Source organism: Myotis lucifugus, unplaced genomic scaffold, assembly GCF_000147115.1.
Source record: "Myotis lucifugus unplaced genomic scaffold, Myoluc2.0 scaffold_186, whole genome shotgun sequence".
Taxonomy (NCBI): Eukaryota; Metazoa; Chordata; class Mammalia; order Chiroptera; family Vespertilionidae; genus Myotis; species Myotis lucifugus.
This window is the reverse complement of record NW_005871234.1, coordinates 1,372,581-1,388,269: the sequence shown is the minus strand read 5'-3', so window position 1 is coordinate 1,388,269 and position 15,689 is coordinate 1,372,581. Positions and strand designations below refer to the sequence as shown.

The following is a 15,689-nucleotide window of genomic DNA, read 5'->3' as shown; positions in this document are numbered from 1 at the left end:
TAGGCCATTTGGGTTGTGAGAGTTAGAGAAGCCATGTTTCCGTTAGGAATGGCCCCGAAGCTTGGTCTCTGGGGAAGGCAGGAGGTGGAGAGGCTGCTCCGGGGTGGCGTGCCACGGTGAGCAGAGCTGGAGGCAGCGTGGGGCCTGGTGTGTGCAGGGGACTGAGGTGCCCTGGGGCCTACTACAGGGTCTTGAGAGGGAAGGGAAAGGAGCAGACGGTGGCTGCAGGGTCGGTTTCCTAGTGAGCAAGGGGGTGGAGTGTGGAGGCGTCTGTTCCCTCACTGCGCAGAGCAGAGGACGGTGCTTGGAGAGCTGTGGGGCTCCGGGAGCATCTGGGACAGGGCCTGGGAGTGTAGCGAGGCATGAGCCCCCAGCATTTGCAGCTTCTCCCTTTGTCCCCTAGCTTGGCACCCTGTCTCCTCCCTTGCTTGGCTTGGCCAAGCTGGCTCCGTCCCTAGGGCAGAGGGCCCAGCACCAGGGTTGCTCGGTTTCTTTTCATTGGGCTCGAATGCCCGTGGCCTGCTTTGCACAAAGCCCTTCTTTTCCATGGACCTTTCCCTGGGGCAAGGCCGGAGGGAGTTGGCCCCTGGTCCTGGGCCTCACAGCAGCTCCAGAGCCATGGGTGAAGGAGGCCTGGGGGCCGCACGCAGGGGGCTGAGGTGCTGGAGCTCTGCCTCTGGGGAACTTGACCTGGGAGAGGGGCCTTCCCTCACTGGAGAGGTCCTGGCAAGGCTGGGAGGCTGTGGTGGTCAGGGAAGGCCTGGAGAGGGCGGGGACCAGGTCTGACCTCCAGCCCCTGTGCTCAGTGGTGGGGGGCGGGAGCTGCCGAAAGGCTTGGAGTGGATCTCAGGGCACCGAGGGAAAAGGGAGGAAAATGGGAGGCACCTTGAAGAGAAGTTGGGACAGTCACTGAGCCTTAATGGTCTTTGAATTGATGTTAGACAGCCCTCCGACTGGGGAAACTGCTCTCAGGTCACTGAGCAGTGAGGCCTCATTGGTATTCATCTCCCATGCGGGGAGTCCTGGGGAGTGTGGGGCCCAACAGTGGGGGTGAGGTGGGGGGTGGGGTTCCCCAGTGGCTGGAGGATGGTCTACAGCAGCTGATCTCCTCTCCTCTCCCACCCCCTTCTCCAGACATCCTTCTATGGCCGCTTCAGGCACTTCTTGGATATTATTGACCCTCGCACACTCTTTGTCACTGAGGTAAGTCATGGCTGTCACTCTGTGGAGGCCCCTTGGCCTTTGCACCGTGTCACTTTAGGAGATCCGTGGGCCATCTGTGTGTGTCCCTCATACACATTGTCTCATTTCATTTGGATCTCACCATGTCCCTTCCAGGTAGATAGATCTTCACCATCATCATCACCATCATTTCAAACTTTAATAAACTTATTTCCAACTACATGAGTTACATGCTCATATAAAAGTCCAAACAGTACCAATGTTTAAGTAGAACCAAAAAGGATCCTTTATACACCCTTCCTACCCAGTTCCCTCCTCTAGGTGATAAGGTAGAATTTACCTTTTCCATGTGAACCATGCTATGAATTTTGACAAACATTCAGTCATGAATCCAGCCACACAGTAACAATGCAGAGCATTTCTATGACCCGAAAATGCCCCCTCATGCCCATTAGTAGTCCATCTTCCCTACCCAGCCCCTGGCAACCACTTACCTGTTTTCTGTCCCTACTGTCTGGCTGTTTCCAGAATGTCATATAAATGGAATACAACAGTGTGTGCCTGGCTTCTTTTCCTTCACATCATGCTTTTGAGTTTCGTCTGTGATGTTGCGGGTATCAGTACTGCCTCCCTTCTCATTGCTGAGTAGTATTCACTGAGAGGATGTTCCAGCATTTGTTTGTCCATCCACTTGTTGACAAAACAAACTGGGCTATTATAAATAAAACCGCTGTGAGCCTTTGTGTGGATGTATGCTTTCACTTCTGTGAGTAAATAACTAAGAATGGGATCGCTGGCTCGTACGGGAAGTGCGGTAAGTGTATGTCTCACTTCGTAGGAGTCGGCCAGACTGTTCAGAGTGGCTGCATGTTTCACATTCCCATCCACCATGTTCCAGTTGCTCGCCATCCTCACCAACACCTGCTCTTGTCAAATTTGAACAGATTCCGTTTACTTCAGCCGTCCCAAGAAGCGTGTCTTTGTAGCCTCTGTATATGTATTTACAAATGTGTGTAGGGATGCACGCACACACAAAATAGCAAAGATCTATTAAGCACTTACTGTGAGCAAGGCAGTGTTGTAAGCATTTTACACGCATCCGATCATCAGATTAACGCAAAGCAACCCATGAGGTAGATCTATTTCCGTTCCGTTTTGCAGATGAGGACATAGACAGAAGGTAAGTCTCATGGCATGAACCAGGTAAGCTTGTCTCGGAGCCCTTACTCTTAGCCAGTTTGCATTCCTGTTCAGGCAACAGTTTGGGGAGCTTTTCCCCAAGATGACCGGGCGGGCGGGCCGCAGGCCTGAGCTGCTGCGCTGGCCACACCCCTGAGCAAGTCACTGAGCCCCTTTGTGGGCTTCCGGCGTGGACAGCGCTTCCCTGCACATCTCTGTGAGCACTGCCTGGCTTCAGCTCCGGAGCTGATCAGCTCAGGGAGGGAAGGGCCGCGGCGGAAAGGAGCACAAGGCCTGCCAGGCCCCTGGGCCTCGAACACCTCGCACTGTGCGTGGGAGCAGCCAGGGCTGTGAGACGGGGCGTTAACCGGGTGTGGTCTCCACTGCACCTCAGCAGGACAGAGGGCTCAGGTATATTATTGTTTGGTCCTACCTGCCTCTGGGCCTACTGCCTCCTAAGGACAAGGCTGCTGTGCTCTCGGCTCCATCTGCACTCTCCTAAGGAGTTGTCTATGCGATCACACAAAAATTGGGAAGAGCACCAAACTAGAGAAACTCTACCTAGCCTAGATTATGCGTCTTTCTAGAAAGTTCCAGAATGGTGCAAAACTGGATACAGTTGCCACATAAATCCCAACATAAATGCTACCCGTTGATGGAGGAGTCAGCAGAGGCCAGTGCTTAGCTCAAAAGATGGAGGTGCTAACGGTGGTCTTTGAGGGGTGTTGAGAGGTGGCAGAGGGGCACTGAGAGGGTTGGGAGGCATTTCAGTGCTCTCCAGTCACCGTGAGCCGAGCCGGCCGGGGCTCTGGGGCTGGGTGGGCGGCTACAGAGTGACATGCTGCCTGTGCCGGGGGCTCACCCACCTCCAGTCCACCTCTCCTCGCTCCCAGACCACTTCACTCTACTACTCTGCGCCTGTACCACACCTTTCACCTTCAGCTCTCACATTCTGAAAGGCTGCAGCATTCTTGTACATCACTAAACCATTTGGGTCTAAATCCCATTACTAAATAGACAAATCTCATGCTTTATTAGTAATCGAGCTCACTGTCAAAGCAATTATTTACTAGCTAGAAAATAAAACCACTGCACTGTAGTTTTAGGATATTTTTCCGATTTCACATATTCCCTCCCCTCATCAAAGATTATGTTCGACTTCCCAGAACGATCTTCACTTTTCCCCTAGCACTGCCTCCACCCGCCCCTCCACGCCCTGCCCCCCCTCCCACACCCGCCCCCAGCAGCTGGGGACTGTTTTCACGACTGCCTGCTGGTCTTTTGGAAAGTTTCTGCCCACAGGAGATCTAGGCCCTAAAAACCCTGGAAGAGCCGTGAGTGGGGTCTTCAGGCCTCGCTGGTTCTAGTCGAGGCAGGTGGCTTGGCAAGGCCACAGTGAGAAATCGGAAGCCCTGAGAGGCAAAGGGGCTCTTCCCTGAGCCCCTCCCCACGAACTGTGGCGCTGCCAGGAGGGCCCCCCCCACCCCCCCTTCTGCTGGGCTCACTGACCAGGCTCCTGTCTCCAGAACACTGCTTCTCTCCCAGGGCCCTTGGCTGGTGTCCTGGGAAGCAGAGCGTGGGGCGCGGCTGCCCAGCCGGAGGACGGGCCAGTTTGCCTGTGAGGGTGGGAGGGTCGTGGAGGACAGGAGGAGGTGGCCCTGGAAACCAGTTTCCCGAGGTGGACAGATCCGGGGCAGCGTGAGCCACCTGGTGACCCGGTTCTGGGGGCAGTCGCTGACTGAACAGACAGACTGGTCTTGAGAGAGTTTGCAGCTAGTTGTTTGCAATTTTTGAACTGACCAAGCTTTCCAAAGATTCCAACCCTCTTGTGTGTAATGAGGCGGAGGAAGTTGTATTCACAGTAATTTCTCTTAGGAAGAAGGCCGTCTTTGTTTTATCGCTGTGTTTGAGCCAGGCTTCAGAGGAGGAGGCTGGTCTGCCTGACAGAGGGAGGAGGGACTGTGCTTTGATCCTGAAGGAGAGAGGAGGGAGGAGGCAGGAAAGGGAGAGAGTGGGAGGGAGAGCAAGTAACCTGGCGAGCCAGTGCCTGGGGGCTCTTTTTTAATGTTTTTTTTTTTTTATAGTTTATTGATTTGGAGAGAGAGAGGAAGGGAGAAGTGGAAAACATCAATGTGAGAGTATAACATCGATGGCTGCCTCCTGCACGCCCCCTACCGGGGGAGCCACAGTCCAGGCAAGTGCCCTGACCCTGAATCGAACCACTGACCTCTAGGATGCCCAACCAACTGAGCCACCCTGGCCAGGGCCCTGGGGGCTCTTGTGAGGTGGGTCGTGCCTACTGTGCTTTGATAGTCATTGACCTGACTCAGTATTGTTCCTTCCACCATCATTTCTGGAAAGCTGTCAGCGAAGTCTGCCTGGCTCATGAAATGTCCACAAGAATGGATCATTTGAGGGGATATTGAGGGGGTGTGGGTCTCCGTCAGGGTGCAGTGTGAGGGGATCAGGCCTGAGGAAGGAAACGGCCAGGAGCCGGCATGGATATCAGCTTTGGCCCTCCACAGAAGTCATGGGATTCCACCTAGGCTTCTGAGGGCAGCGGTGCCCCAGCTGACATCTAAGCTACTTTTAATTATGGGCTGAATGAAGGTAAAAGGGATTTGCTATTCTGAATTCAATAACTATTTAAGGGAATGAATGGTTGATAGATGATCATCCTGAAGAGCATAGAAAACTAACTGAAATAGTGTTAATGCACCATTTCAATACTAGCACTGGAGTGGTTAGTGATCTGGAACTTGGGGCTGTGGTGTAGGCTAGAACAAGTCAGTAATTACACTGATGTTGGGAACCATCATGACCTGGGAGTAGGGAGATACAAATATGAAGTAGGGAAAAGACAAAGAATTATGTGATATTGAATTTGAATTGGAGGTATCAGTGTGAACTCATGACACACACACACACACACACACACACACACACACACACACACACATTTCCCAGTTTCCTGGCTCTGTTCACTGAAAGGGCCTAGAAGCAGTGATACCTGGTAACAGTGTGCCACTCACCATCCATAAAAGGAACCAGGGCTTCCTGTAGACATGGTCAGATCCACAGTGGGGCAAGAATTGTTACATAAAGTAAGAAAGTGCACAGAGAGTGACGGAGACCCCGTAAATGGCTTGAAGGGCAACCCACTGGCCACATTTGGGACAATTCCAACCTTAAGAAGAATAAGAGCAATGGATTATGATACGTTGAGGTAATAATAATAAATCCATGAGTCCATAGTAACATTAAAAATGTGGGAGAGGGAAGCTCTTTGCAGAAGAGTGTCAGCTAATAAGCATAGAAGGAACAACCATTGTATAATCATTAATGGATGCTATTTCCATAGAGCCAAAGATGGTTGGGGACAGGATATTTGTGTGCTTTTTAGCAGTTTTACCCTAAGGATTATTTAGCAATTACAAAGGGGAAAAGGTACCTTTACGGTGGCTGGAGGATACCTCTTTAACCAGATGACCACACTTAGCATCACTACCAATGAAAAAAACACACTCTATGCCTCCTGATATGATGTGATTCTGGTATTAACCCCTACATATAGGGAAATATACGAAAGTCTAAAGAAGAAAGTAAAAACTGCTTATTACCCCACCTGCCAGAAATAATAATCTAGCATTTTGATGTATGTTTATGTTCAAAATTAGGATGTTTACAAAATATGTATAAATGTAGCTCTATATAGATACATAAAGAATCACGTATGATATATTTGTATACATAACATAAATGTATACATAATATATATTCTTTTTCCATGTAACATATCATGAGCATTTTTCCTTGTCATTAAATGTTGTTTTCAAAATGTGTTTAACAATTGCATGTAATTTACCATGTAGTTATTCCATGTTTAGTTGTTTTCTCTATTGTTGACCATTTGAGTAGTTTCAAGTTTTTTTTGCCATTATATTGTAATAAATATCCTTGATCATAAATCTCCTCATTTTCCTCTTTATTTCCTTTGGATGAATTCCTAGAACTGGAATTTCTGCATGAAAAGCATTTTAAGGCGTTTGAATATGATGCCAATTGCCCTGTAAATTGTACCAACCTGTACCAAGATTATATCAGTTTATACTCTCACTAGCAGTGAGTGAGGATGTCCATTTAAATGCATTAGATATTCTAATTTTTAAAATCTTTAATGAAATTTTTATATATATATATTATTGATTTTTAGAGAGAAAGGAAGGGAGAGGGAGTGAGAGAAACATTGATGTGAGAGTGGGACATTGATTGGCTGCCTCCTGCATGCTCCCTACAGAGGACTGAGCCCACATCTTGCAACCCTGGGCATGTGCCCTGACCAGGAATTGAACTGGCGACCTTTTGGTTCATGGGATGACACCCAACCAACTGAGCCACACTGACCAGCTTTAATGGAACTATTTTTTATTTTTAAAAAAATCCCCAAATGTTAGTACCTATATACACATCAAGTTCTTGCCCATCAGCATACATTTTTGGCATACTTATTACATTGAACATAGACTTTTTGTTTGCTTTTTCATTCATTTCCAAGTCTTTATAATTTTTTTAAAAAAAGTTTAGCCTTACAGTATAGATAACCATTATCAGTAGACTTATAGATATAACAGATAGGTTGTTACTGTCTTTTGTGATCCCACCCAAAAAATAAAAAAAAAGACTCAGGCATGCCACTTTCACCTGTGCTCAATTTATTTTTTAGAATCAATTCCCAAGAGAAGGATATTCAGGCTGGAGGCCATGATTGTTTTTATAGTTCTTGGGGTAGCTGGACAGATTTATTTTCTAGAGCAGTGATGGCGAACCTTTTGAGCTCGGCGTGTCAGCATTTTGAAAAACCCTAACTTAACTCTGGTGCCGTGTCACATATAGAAACTTTTTGATATTTGCAACCATAGTAAAACAAAGTCTTATATTTTTGATATTTATTTTATATATTTAAATGCCATTTAACAAAGAAAAATCAACCAAAAAAATGAGTTCGCGTGTCACCTCTGACACGCGTGTCATAGGTTCGCCATCACTGTCCTAGAGGGTTGTGGTACCTGCCATGCTGCCGGGATTATATTGGCTTACCTCACACAGGCCCCCTGCAGGCGCCCAGGGGCCAGCCGCCCGGAAGCAGAACCTCTCCCCACGTGGCCCTGGTTTCCTCTCCCCTTGGGCCTGCCTCCCAGAGGGTGGCTCGTGGCTGGTGGGAGCCACGCCAGACGGCTCTGCAAGGCCCCGGGCTGCTGGGAGGGAGCAAGAAGGGGCCTAGGAAAGTCCAGGGAAGACGAGAGAGAGGAGGGCATGGCTCTCTGCACGCACAGAAATCACTAGCTTTGGCCCACAAGTCCCACCACCTGGGGCCACAATAGGAATGGATCCAGCCAGGGTTGCAGACAAGGTAAGGATGCACGGCCCTGCACTTGGCAGATGCAAGACTGGCCCAGGTGAGAACCAGCAGACAGATAAATGCTGAGCCGTTAACACGATGTGACATGACCTGCTGCCCCCCACCCCCTGCCGGCAACCCCTGCTCCATTCCCTCGTGCACACCCCACCGCGCTGTCAGTCCATTCTCCCTGACACTTGACGCTGCTCTTTCTTTTCCATTTTTTCAGTTCTGCAAACTTGGGATTCTGAAAGCTTTGCCTGAGATGCCCGCGTTTCAATTGCACCCTTTCTCTAAACCTGCTCTCCGTTTTCTCTATGTCAGGCTGGGCTTAGCTTTGAATGAGAGTGAAAAGGACCTTCCTGTTCTTATCCGGGGCCCCCGCCCCAGTGGGAATCGGCTTTGGGTTGTGGGGCAGGATGCAGGCCTTGCTGTAGTTTCCTTTTAGGACGGCCCTGCTCTCAGTCACTGTGGTGAGGACGGGGGTTCTTCCATGCCCACATCTCGGGGAAATGGCCCAGAACTGGGACGGGATGGGTTTCCAGTGCCACCCACCCACTCTGTGACCCCGAGCAAGGAAACGCCCTCCCCTCTGTGGCCCCAGTTTCTCAGGAAGGGGGTGGCCACATGGTGCTATGACATACACACATGGGGCGTGTTTTTATTTGTGTCCTTTGTGAGCAGGGCACCGTCGCTTGGAATCCGGGGAATCTGTAAAACCCGCGTCACCTTCGATGGACATGGGTCTGACACTGTAGAGCAGTGGTTCTCAACCTTGGCTGCACATTAGGATCACCTGGGAATCTTTTTAAAATCCTGATTTCTGGGCCTCATCCTCCGAGTATAGATAACCATTATCACTAGACTTATAGGTATAACAGATAGGTTGTTACTGTCTTTTGTGATCCCACCCCCCCCCCCCCCAAAAAAAAGTCTTAGGCATGCCACTTTCACCTGTGCTAAACTTATTTTTTAGAATCAATTCCCAAGAGAAGGATATTCAGGCTGGAGGCCACGATTGTTTTTATAGTTCGTGGGGTAGCTGGACAGACGAGGCCCAGAAATCAGGGTTTTAAAAAGATTCCCAGGTGATTCTAATGTGCAGCCAAGGTTGAGAACCACTGCTGGAGAGCCTGGATTCCTAACCCTGACCATGCCCTTTGCCTCTCCCTCTAGAAGCCTCAGTCATGCATTTTTGTTAAATGCACATTATATGTGGCCCTGGGTTGGTGATGGGCTGGGCTGGGCATGTCCCGGGGTTCTACGGAGATACCTAAAACCAGACCCCTGCTGCCTGCACTTGGCAATCTCTGACAGGTAATGCAAGCACACAGGCAGGAAGTGGCCAGGCACCTCAGAGAGGGCAAGCCCAGTGCTCTCTGTTCACAGGAGGGGACGTTTCTGGAAGATTCCTGGAGAAGTGAGCCTGGAGGGATGGAGGGGGTTGATGACGGACTTGGGGAGGAAGGGTGTCTTGGTGAAGTGAATAGTATGGGCAAAGTCAGGAGGTGGGAACATGGAGATACAACTGGAGAATGGAGGGGCCCTTTACCCAAAGGAGGGTGAGATATTTCTGGGCTTTTCTCACATCCTGGCCAAATGCTGTCACTTCCATCATCTATTTAATATGTTAGATATTATTCTACATTAAATATTTATATCAGTTTGCCATCCTGTAACCATGCAGGGATTATACTCAGTCTGCATTGAGTTTGGGGGTGTGCTAGGCTACCCTCTTTGCCCCCCTAAAAAGATTAGTTTTCCTCCTGATGACTCCCCAGCTGTCCTTTCTGTGCCCTTCCCGTCCTGTGTCCCTCTGTCCCCATTCCTGTCTGGCCTGGTCTCCCCCCTCTGTGTCCACCACCCTAACACTCCACGCCTGTCCCTTTGCTTCCTTCTTCCTCTGGGGATTTGGGGCCAGGATTCTCTGTCCAAATCCCCTGCCCCTGGAGCAGGCCTCCCAGGTGCCAGCATTTCCCGAGGGACCTTCTGCTCCCTGTCAAATACTAGGAGACACCCTCACGGTGACACTTTCTGGCAGGTGAGCCAGAGGCATGGTCTGGGTAGCAGCAACCTGTCCATCCATGCCCCTGGCCCCCGGGGGCCCGGAGAAGAGCCCCAGTCTTCTCTCCAGCGGGCTGGGCTCCTCACCCGTCCGCATTCAGGGCCTGGCTGCCTGTTCCTGGTTGAGCAGACTTTCTGCAAAGTTCACCTCCCACTGGCCTCCAGCGTTCCCCGCCCCTCACATGCCCAGGGCTTTCCGCCAACTCTCCTATCTCTCAAGTCTCCTGAAAATGGCCCCCTTCTCTGTGGGGAGACCAGCCCCAGAGCAGCCAGCCCTCAGGGACCTAAGATAAGAGTCCGAGGCACCTGTCTGTCCCAGGGAGTAGCCTGGAGCCCGAGGCCTTCACCTCTGACAGGGGGACTGGCTGAGGGCTAGGAAGGCCCGGAAGCAGAAGAGCACGTTCTAGCTGCCTTCAGCCCTGGATTCTCAGCTCTGTCTTCGGGAACTTTGGATTTAGTTCTCCCTCCACCCATGCCAAGATGGGAGCTCTTGGGAACCCATTCTTGCGGCAGGAGGCCTCCCTTTGATGACCGTGTCAGATGAGATGGACACTGGCCAGGTTGTTATAGGAACTCGGAAGAATCCCTGGAGTGGGAAAATAATGAGAACACGGGGCCATTCACCATTCAGCGGCGGAAAGTGGAGCACTCATTGTCTGAGGGCAGAAGCTGCGGCCCAGAGAGGAAGCGGGCTTGGGGTGGGGGGCTTGCTGCAGCACTAGGAGGCTTTGAGGGTGGTGGGGGGACAGAGAAAGGGTCTGACCAGACTGCTCACTTTCTATCTGTATGACTTTAAGCAAGTTAAAACAACAACCAACATGAGAAACAAATGTATGAGACTGGAAGGACTATCACCCTACTTTTGCGACAGTTATCTCAGTGGTATGTTTACAGGTGATTTAAAATTATTTTTGTGCTTTTTCTCTGTGTGTGTGTTTTTTTCCTCCTGGCATTTTCTCTAAACAGCAGGAATTAATTGAAAAAGGAACCCTGAAAACACAACGCTATCTCCAGTTTGGAAGCACAGATTCTGGGCGGGCTCTCTGGAGTTTTGGAATTGATATGCATGTATTTGAAAGGGCAGGGACAGTACTTTCCAGCAGTCAGGCTGCCCCCCTGAAAGTTTTCCTGCCCCTGATGCCCTGGGTTAGACCAGCACGGGCCTTGGGTACCTCACACACAGGCCTGATGGGTCTGGGTGTCCCGAGGGGCAGTTACAGTACAGGAGGTGGCTGTTTGTTTTCCATCCTGTGAGGCCACCCTTGTCAGCTGGCTCAGCAAACGCGCTGTCTACTCCACCTGGTGCCCTTCCTGGTGCTGCCTTCTCCTTTAGACCAACGAATAGGCTTATGTTGCCGTCTCGGCACTCCTGTTTCCGGCCAGCCTTGTCCCTCCTCTGTCAGAAGGGGAATGGTGCACTGCCAGTGTGGCTCAGTGGTTGAGCATTGACCTATGAACCAGGAGGTCACGGTTCCATTCCTAGTCAGGGCACATGCCTGGGTTGTGGGCTCCATCCCCAGTAGGGGGTGTGCAGGAGGCAGCAGATCAATGATTCTCTCTCATCATTGATGCCTCTCTCTCCCCCTCTCTCTTCCTCTCTGAAACCAATAAGATGTATTTTTTTTAAAAAGGAGGGGAATGGTGGCTTCACTTGATTTTTTTGCCCAAGCTGGGCATCCCTGGTGGCTGGGTCCCTCACCTGACTTTGACATAGGCTACCTTCTATCACTGTTGTCTAGTACTAATTTTTTGAGGTGCAACATACATACAGTAAAATGCACATATCCTAAGTTTATTGCTTAATGGATTTCGACATATATTTAAACCCATGTAACCACCACTTAGATCAGACATTTCCATTTCCATTACCCTGGAGGGTTCCCTCATGTCCTTTCCAAGTCAGTACCCCCTAAAGGTAACACTGTAATGACCTCTACCACCATAGGTGAGTTTTGACTGTTTTTTTTTAACTTTATATACTATACTCTTTTGCATCACACTTATTTTGCTTATCATGCATATTAGCTGTCTATTGCTATGTAAGACATCACCCCAAAATATAATGGCTTAAAACAACAACAGTCAATTATTTTGCTCACTGATCCTCAGTTTGGGCAGGGCTCAGAGGGGATGGTTTGTCTCTGCTCCATGCAGCATCAGCTGGGGCAGCTTGACAGGGGGACGGACGGTCCTTTCCAAGGTGGCTCACTTGCATGGCGAGCAAGCTGGTGCTGACCATCAGCTGCTGGTTCAGCTGGAGCTGTGGGCCAGGCCCTCAGTTGCTCTGCATGTGGTTGTCTATATGGGGTGCTTGAGCTTCCTTACAATATGGCAGCTGAGTTCCAAGAGAGCAACCATCCCAAGAAAACAAGGTGGAGGTGCAAGACATTTTTATGACCTAACCTCAAACTCTATTTGTTGAGTCAGCCATGAAAATCTTCCCTGGATCAAGGTTCGGGGGCATAGAGGATGTGAGAAGGTTCTAGAAGACCATGGGGAATGGGAGATATGGGGGTGGCCATTTTTGGAAAACACATTCGGCTACATTATGTTTGTCAGATTCATCCACATTGTAACATATATTTGTAATTTGCTTTTTAAAATTGTGGTATAATATTTCATTGTGTACATAGACTACAATTTAGTTTATTCAGTCTATTATTGACATTTGAATTGTTTTTAGTTTGGGGCTATTTAAATAGTGCTGCTATGATTATACTCATACAGATGTTTTGGTGGACAGAGGTGGCCATCTATCACAGTTGCTGTCTCTTTAGCTTTTAAGATTTTAAAAATCATACAATTCTTATCCTCTTTTATTTTCTCTCCTTCCCCATCAGTTACTGTAGCCATATGCACTTTAGTATGTAAATCTCTGCTAGTGTTTTTAAAATCTTGAAAAGAAATTATAGCAGTAATACATAAATATGTTTTCTTTATAAAAACTTTCAGTATCGCAATTAAGAGTAAAGTTCCTTATGACACTCCTTGCCAAGTCGGGCCCTTTCCTCCTACCCCAAGATAACCCTTGTCACCAGTTTGGGGTGGTCTCATCTAGAGCTTTTTTTGATGCATTTACACACATAAATATTCCCATAGAAAATACTGTTTTCTCTGTGTGTGTGTGTGTGTGTGTGTGTGTGTGTGTGTGTGTGTGTTTTGTTTGGTACAATGCATGGTATCATATGGCTCTGCAATTCGCTTTCTCACTAAAAAAATATCTTGGAGTTATGGCCATAGAATCGCATATAGATCTACTTGGCTTTTTAAACTGCCGAATAATGTTTCATAGTATTATGATAGCACTGCCATTTGGCCATTTCCCTATGAAAGGACGTTTCAGCGTGTGCCCGATGAACTGGAGGGCAGGCCTGGTACACTGTGGTATTGTCAGTACTTGATCAACACAGATGCATTCCGGAGTGGGGAAGAGTTGCTGGAGCCCTGGGTCTGTGCCCCTCAATGCCCCCTCTCTCTTCCCTGCAGAGACGTCTCCGAGAGGCCGTGCAGCTGCTGGAGGACTATAAGCATGGGACCCTGCGCCCCGGGGTCACCAATGAACAGGTAACTGCGGGAGGTGGGGAAGGAGGGAAGTCACAAATTCCCAACCTTTTCCCTGCAGCCAGACCACTCCTTTTTCCTTCACTATCTACTTCCACTGCGACTACATACCCCTGGGGGTCTCTGGCTTTTTGGAGGAGATACTCAGGTCTCGCCAGCACCCTGAGTCTGGTGGGAAGCATGGTGGCTGGTGAGGCTACAGAGGCCCAAAGGCAGTGGTTTGCTGGAGCTGACGTGTGTACCTCTTCCCAATTCCAGTCAGTGACATCATGGTGATAGCTTGAAATCAGCCACGATGGGAATACTTACACCACAGAAATTGGCAAATGCTACAAATTAGGACTTTTCCCCCCAAAGAATTGATTAGTAATTACTTACCAGCATACTACTCCCCAAAAGTTCAAGTTGAGGGTGGGAAAGGGGTGCAGATGGTAGGGATTAGGCTAAGACACTGTAATTTTTTAAAAATTTATCTTTATTGTTGAAAGTATTACAGATGTCCCTCCTTTTCTACCACTGATCCCCTAATTTTTTTAATAGTATGTAGGAACTTGAACTAGAGCTAATGGAAATATTGATGGTTGTGTTTGGTTTGGGGGAGGAGTAGAGGGATGTAGTATAAGGCAAATTTAATGATACAGAGACTGATGGTTAATGTACCAAAGTGGGTTTTTTAATTCATAAACTTTATTTCAAAAACTTAAAAAATTAATTTCACATTTTTAAAAGTAATGTGTGTGTGTAGTTCACAAAAGTCAAATAGTACTAAGACATTTGTAAGGAAAAACAGTATGCTTCCCATCATCCCTCTTCAGTTCCCATCCCTGTTCCCCAGAAGCAAATACATTTAGCTGTCTCTTCAGATAGAAATCTATATTTCAAACTAACATGTTTATCTATACTGCTATTTCTCAACTAATTCTTTTGTGTTATCTATTATGGTAGCTGAGAATCCAGCTCTTATATCCACCCCCATAAACATGCTTCTCTCCCCAACTCTCCTCACCGTTCCAAGATAGTTATGGTTTGGGGGTCTATGGATATGCAGTATTCACATCATAATTTTATAAATAACATTTACTGTAGAGTCAAGTTGGTTGTATCATTACTATGTTTTCCATTTTTTAAACTTTATGTTTTATTTGCAGTTAATGGTTGCCTCTTTTTTCCTTATTAGCATAGTTTTCTTTGTCTCATCTCTCATTCTCACTACACCCTTTAGGGGTATGTTCAGTGCCTCCTTTCAATCCTGAAGACTCCACCTCTTCAGTTCTATTTTTCCCTTGAACATGTCCTTCCTGGGCCCACCTCCCTCCAGCTCCGGGCCTTCTTTTGGTGTTTGTACACTTCCATTTTGGTGGAATAACTCTTCCAGTAGCTTTCTGAAAATAAATAAATAAATAAATAAATGGGAAGAAAATTTTGAGTACTTTTATTTCTGAAAAATTGTGACTCTGCACTCAGCCTTAATTGACAGTTTGGCTGAGGAGAAAATTCTAGTATGACAATCATTCTCCTTCAGAATTTTGAAGACATTAGTTGTCTTCCAGCTTCCAGGATAGCGGTTGAAAACTCCATGCTGTTTTATTCCCGATTCTTTGCAAGTGACCTCTTTTCACTCCTTGGAATGTTTAGGGTCTTCTCTTTATCTATACAATTTATTTCTGAAATTCCACAGTGCCTCTTTTTTTTTTTTAAATTAAATCTTTATTGTTCAGATTATTACAGATGTTCCTCTTTTTCCCCCCATAGCTCCCCTCTACCCAGTTCCCACCCCACCCTCCGCCCTCACCCCCCCACCACTGTCCTCATCCATAGGTGCACGATTTTTGTCCAGTCTCTTCCCACATCCCCCACACCCCTTTCCCCCACAAGAATAGTCAGTCCACTCCCTTTCTATGCCCCTGATTCTATTATAATCACCAGTTTATTCTGTTCATCAGATTATTTATTCACTTGATTTTTAGATTCACTTGTTGATAGATGTGTATTTGTTGTTCATAATTTGTATCTTTACCTTCTTCTTCTTCCTCTTCTTAAAGGATACCTTTCAGCATTTCACATAATACTGGTTTGGTGGTGATGAACTCCTTTAGCTTTTCCTTATCTATGAAGCTCTTTATCTGACCTTCAATTCTGAATGATAGCTTTGCTGGATAAAGTAATCTTGGTTGTAGGTTCTTGCTATTCATCACTTTGAATATTTCTTGCCACTCCCTTCTGGCCTGCAAAGTTTCTGTTGAGAAATCAGCTGACAGTCGTATGGGTACTCCCTTGTAGGTAACTAACTGTCTTTCTCTTGCTG

The 15,689-nt window shown here is 47.8% G+C and overlaps 1 protein-coding gene across 1 annotated transcript in view; it reads left to right on the top strand.

Moving 5' to 3' along the window:
* The window catches only part of SFXN5 (sideroflexin 5), a 103,839-nt gene that overhangs the window by 6,584 nt on the left and 81,566 nt on the right, over positions 1-15,689 (top strand). The window contains exons 2-3 of the mRNA XM_006096762.3: positions 1,135-1,203; positions 13,310-13,387. Coding sequence (XP_006096824.1) covers positions 1,135-1,203; positions 13,310-13,387 — 147 coding nt within the window. The remainder of the gene's footprint in view (positions 1-1,134; positions 1,204-13,309; positions 13,388-15,689) is intronic.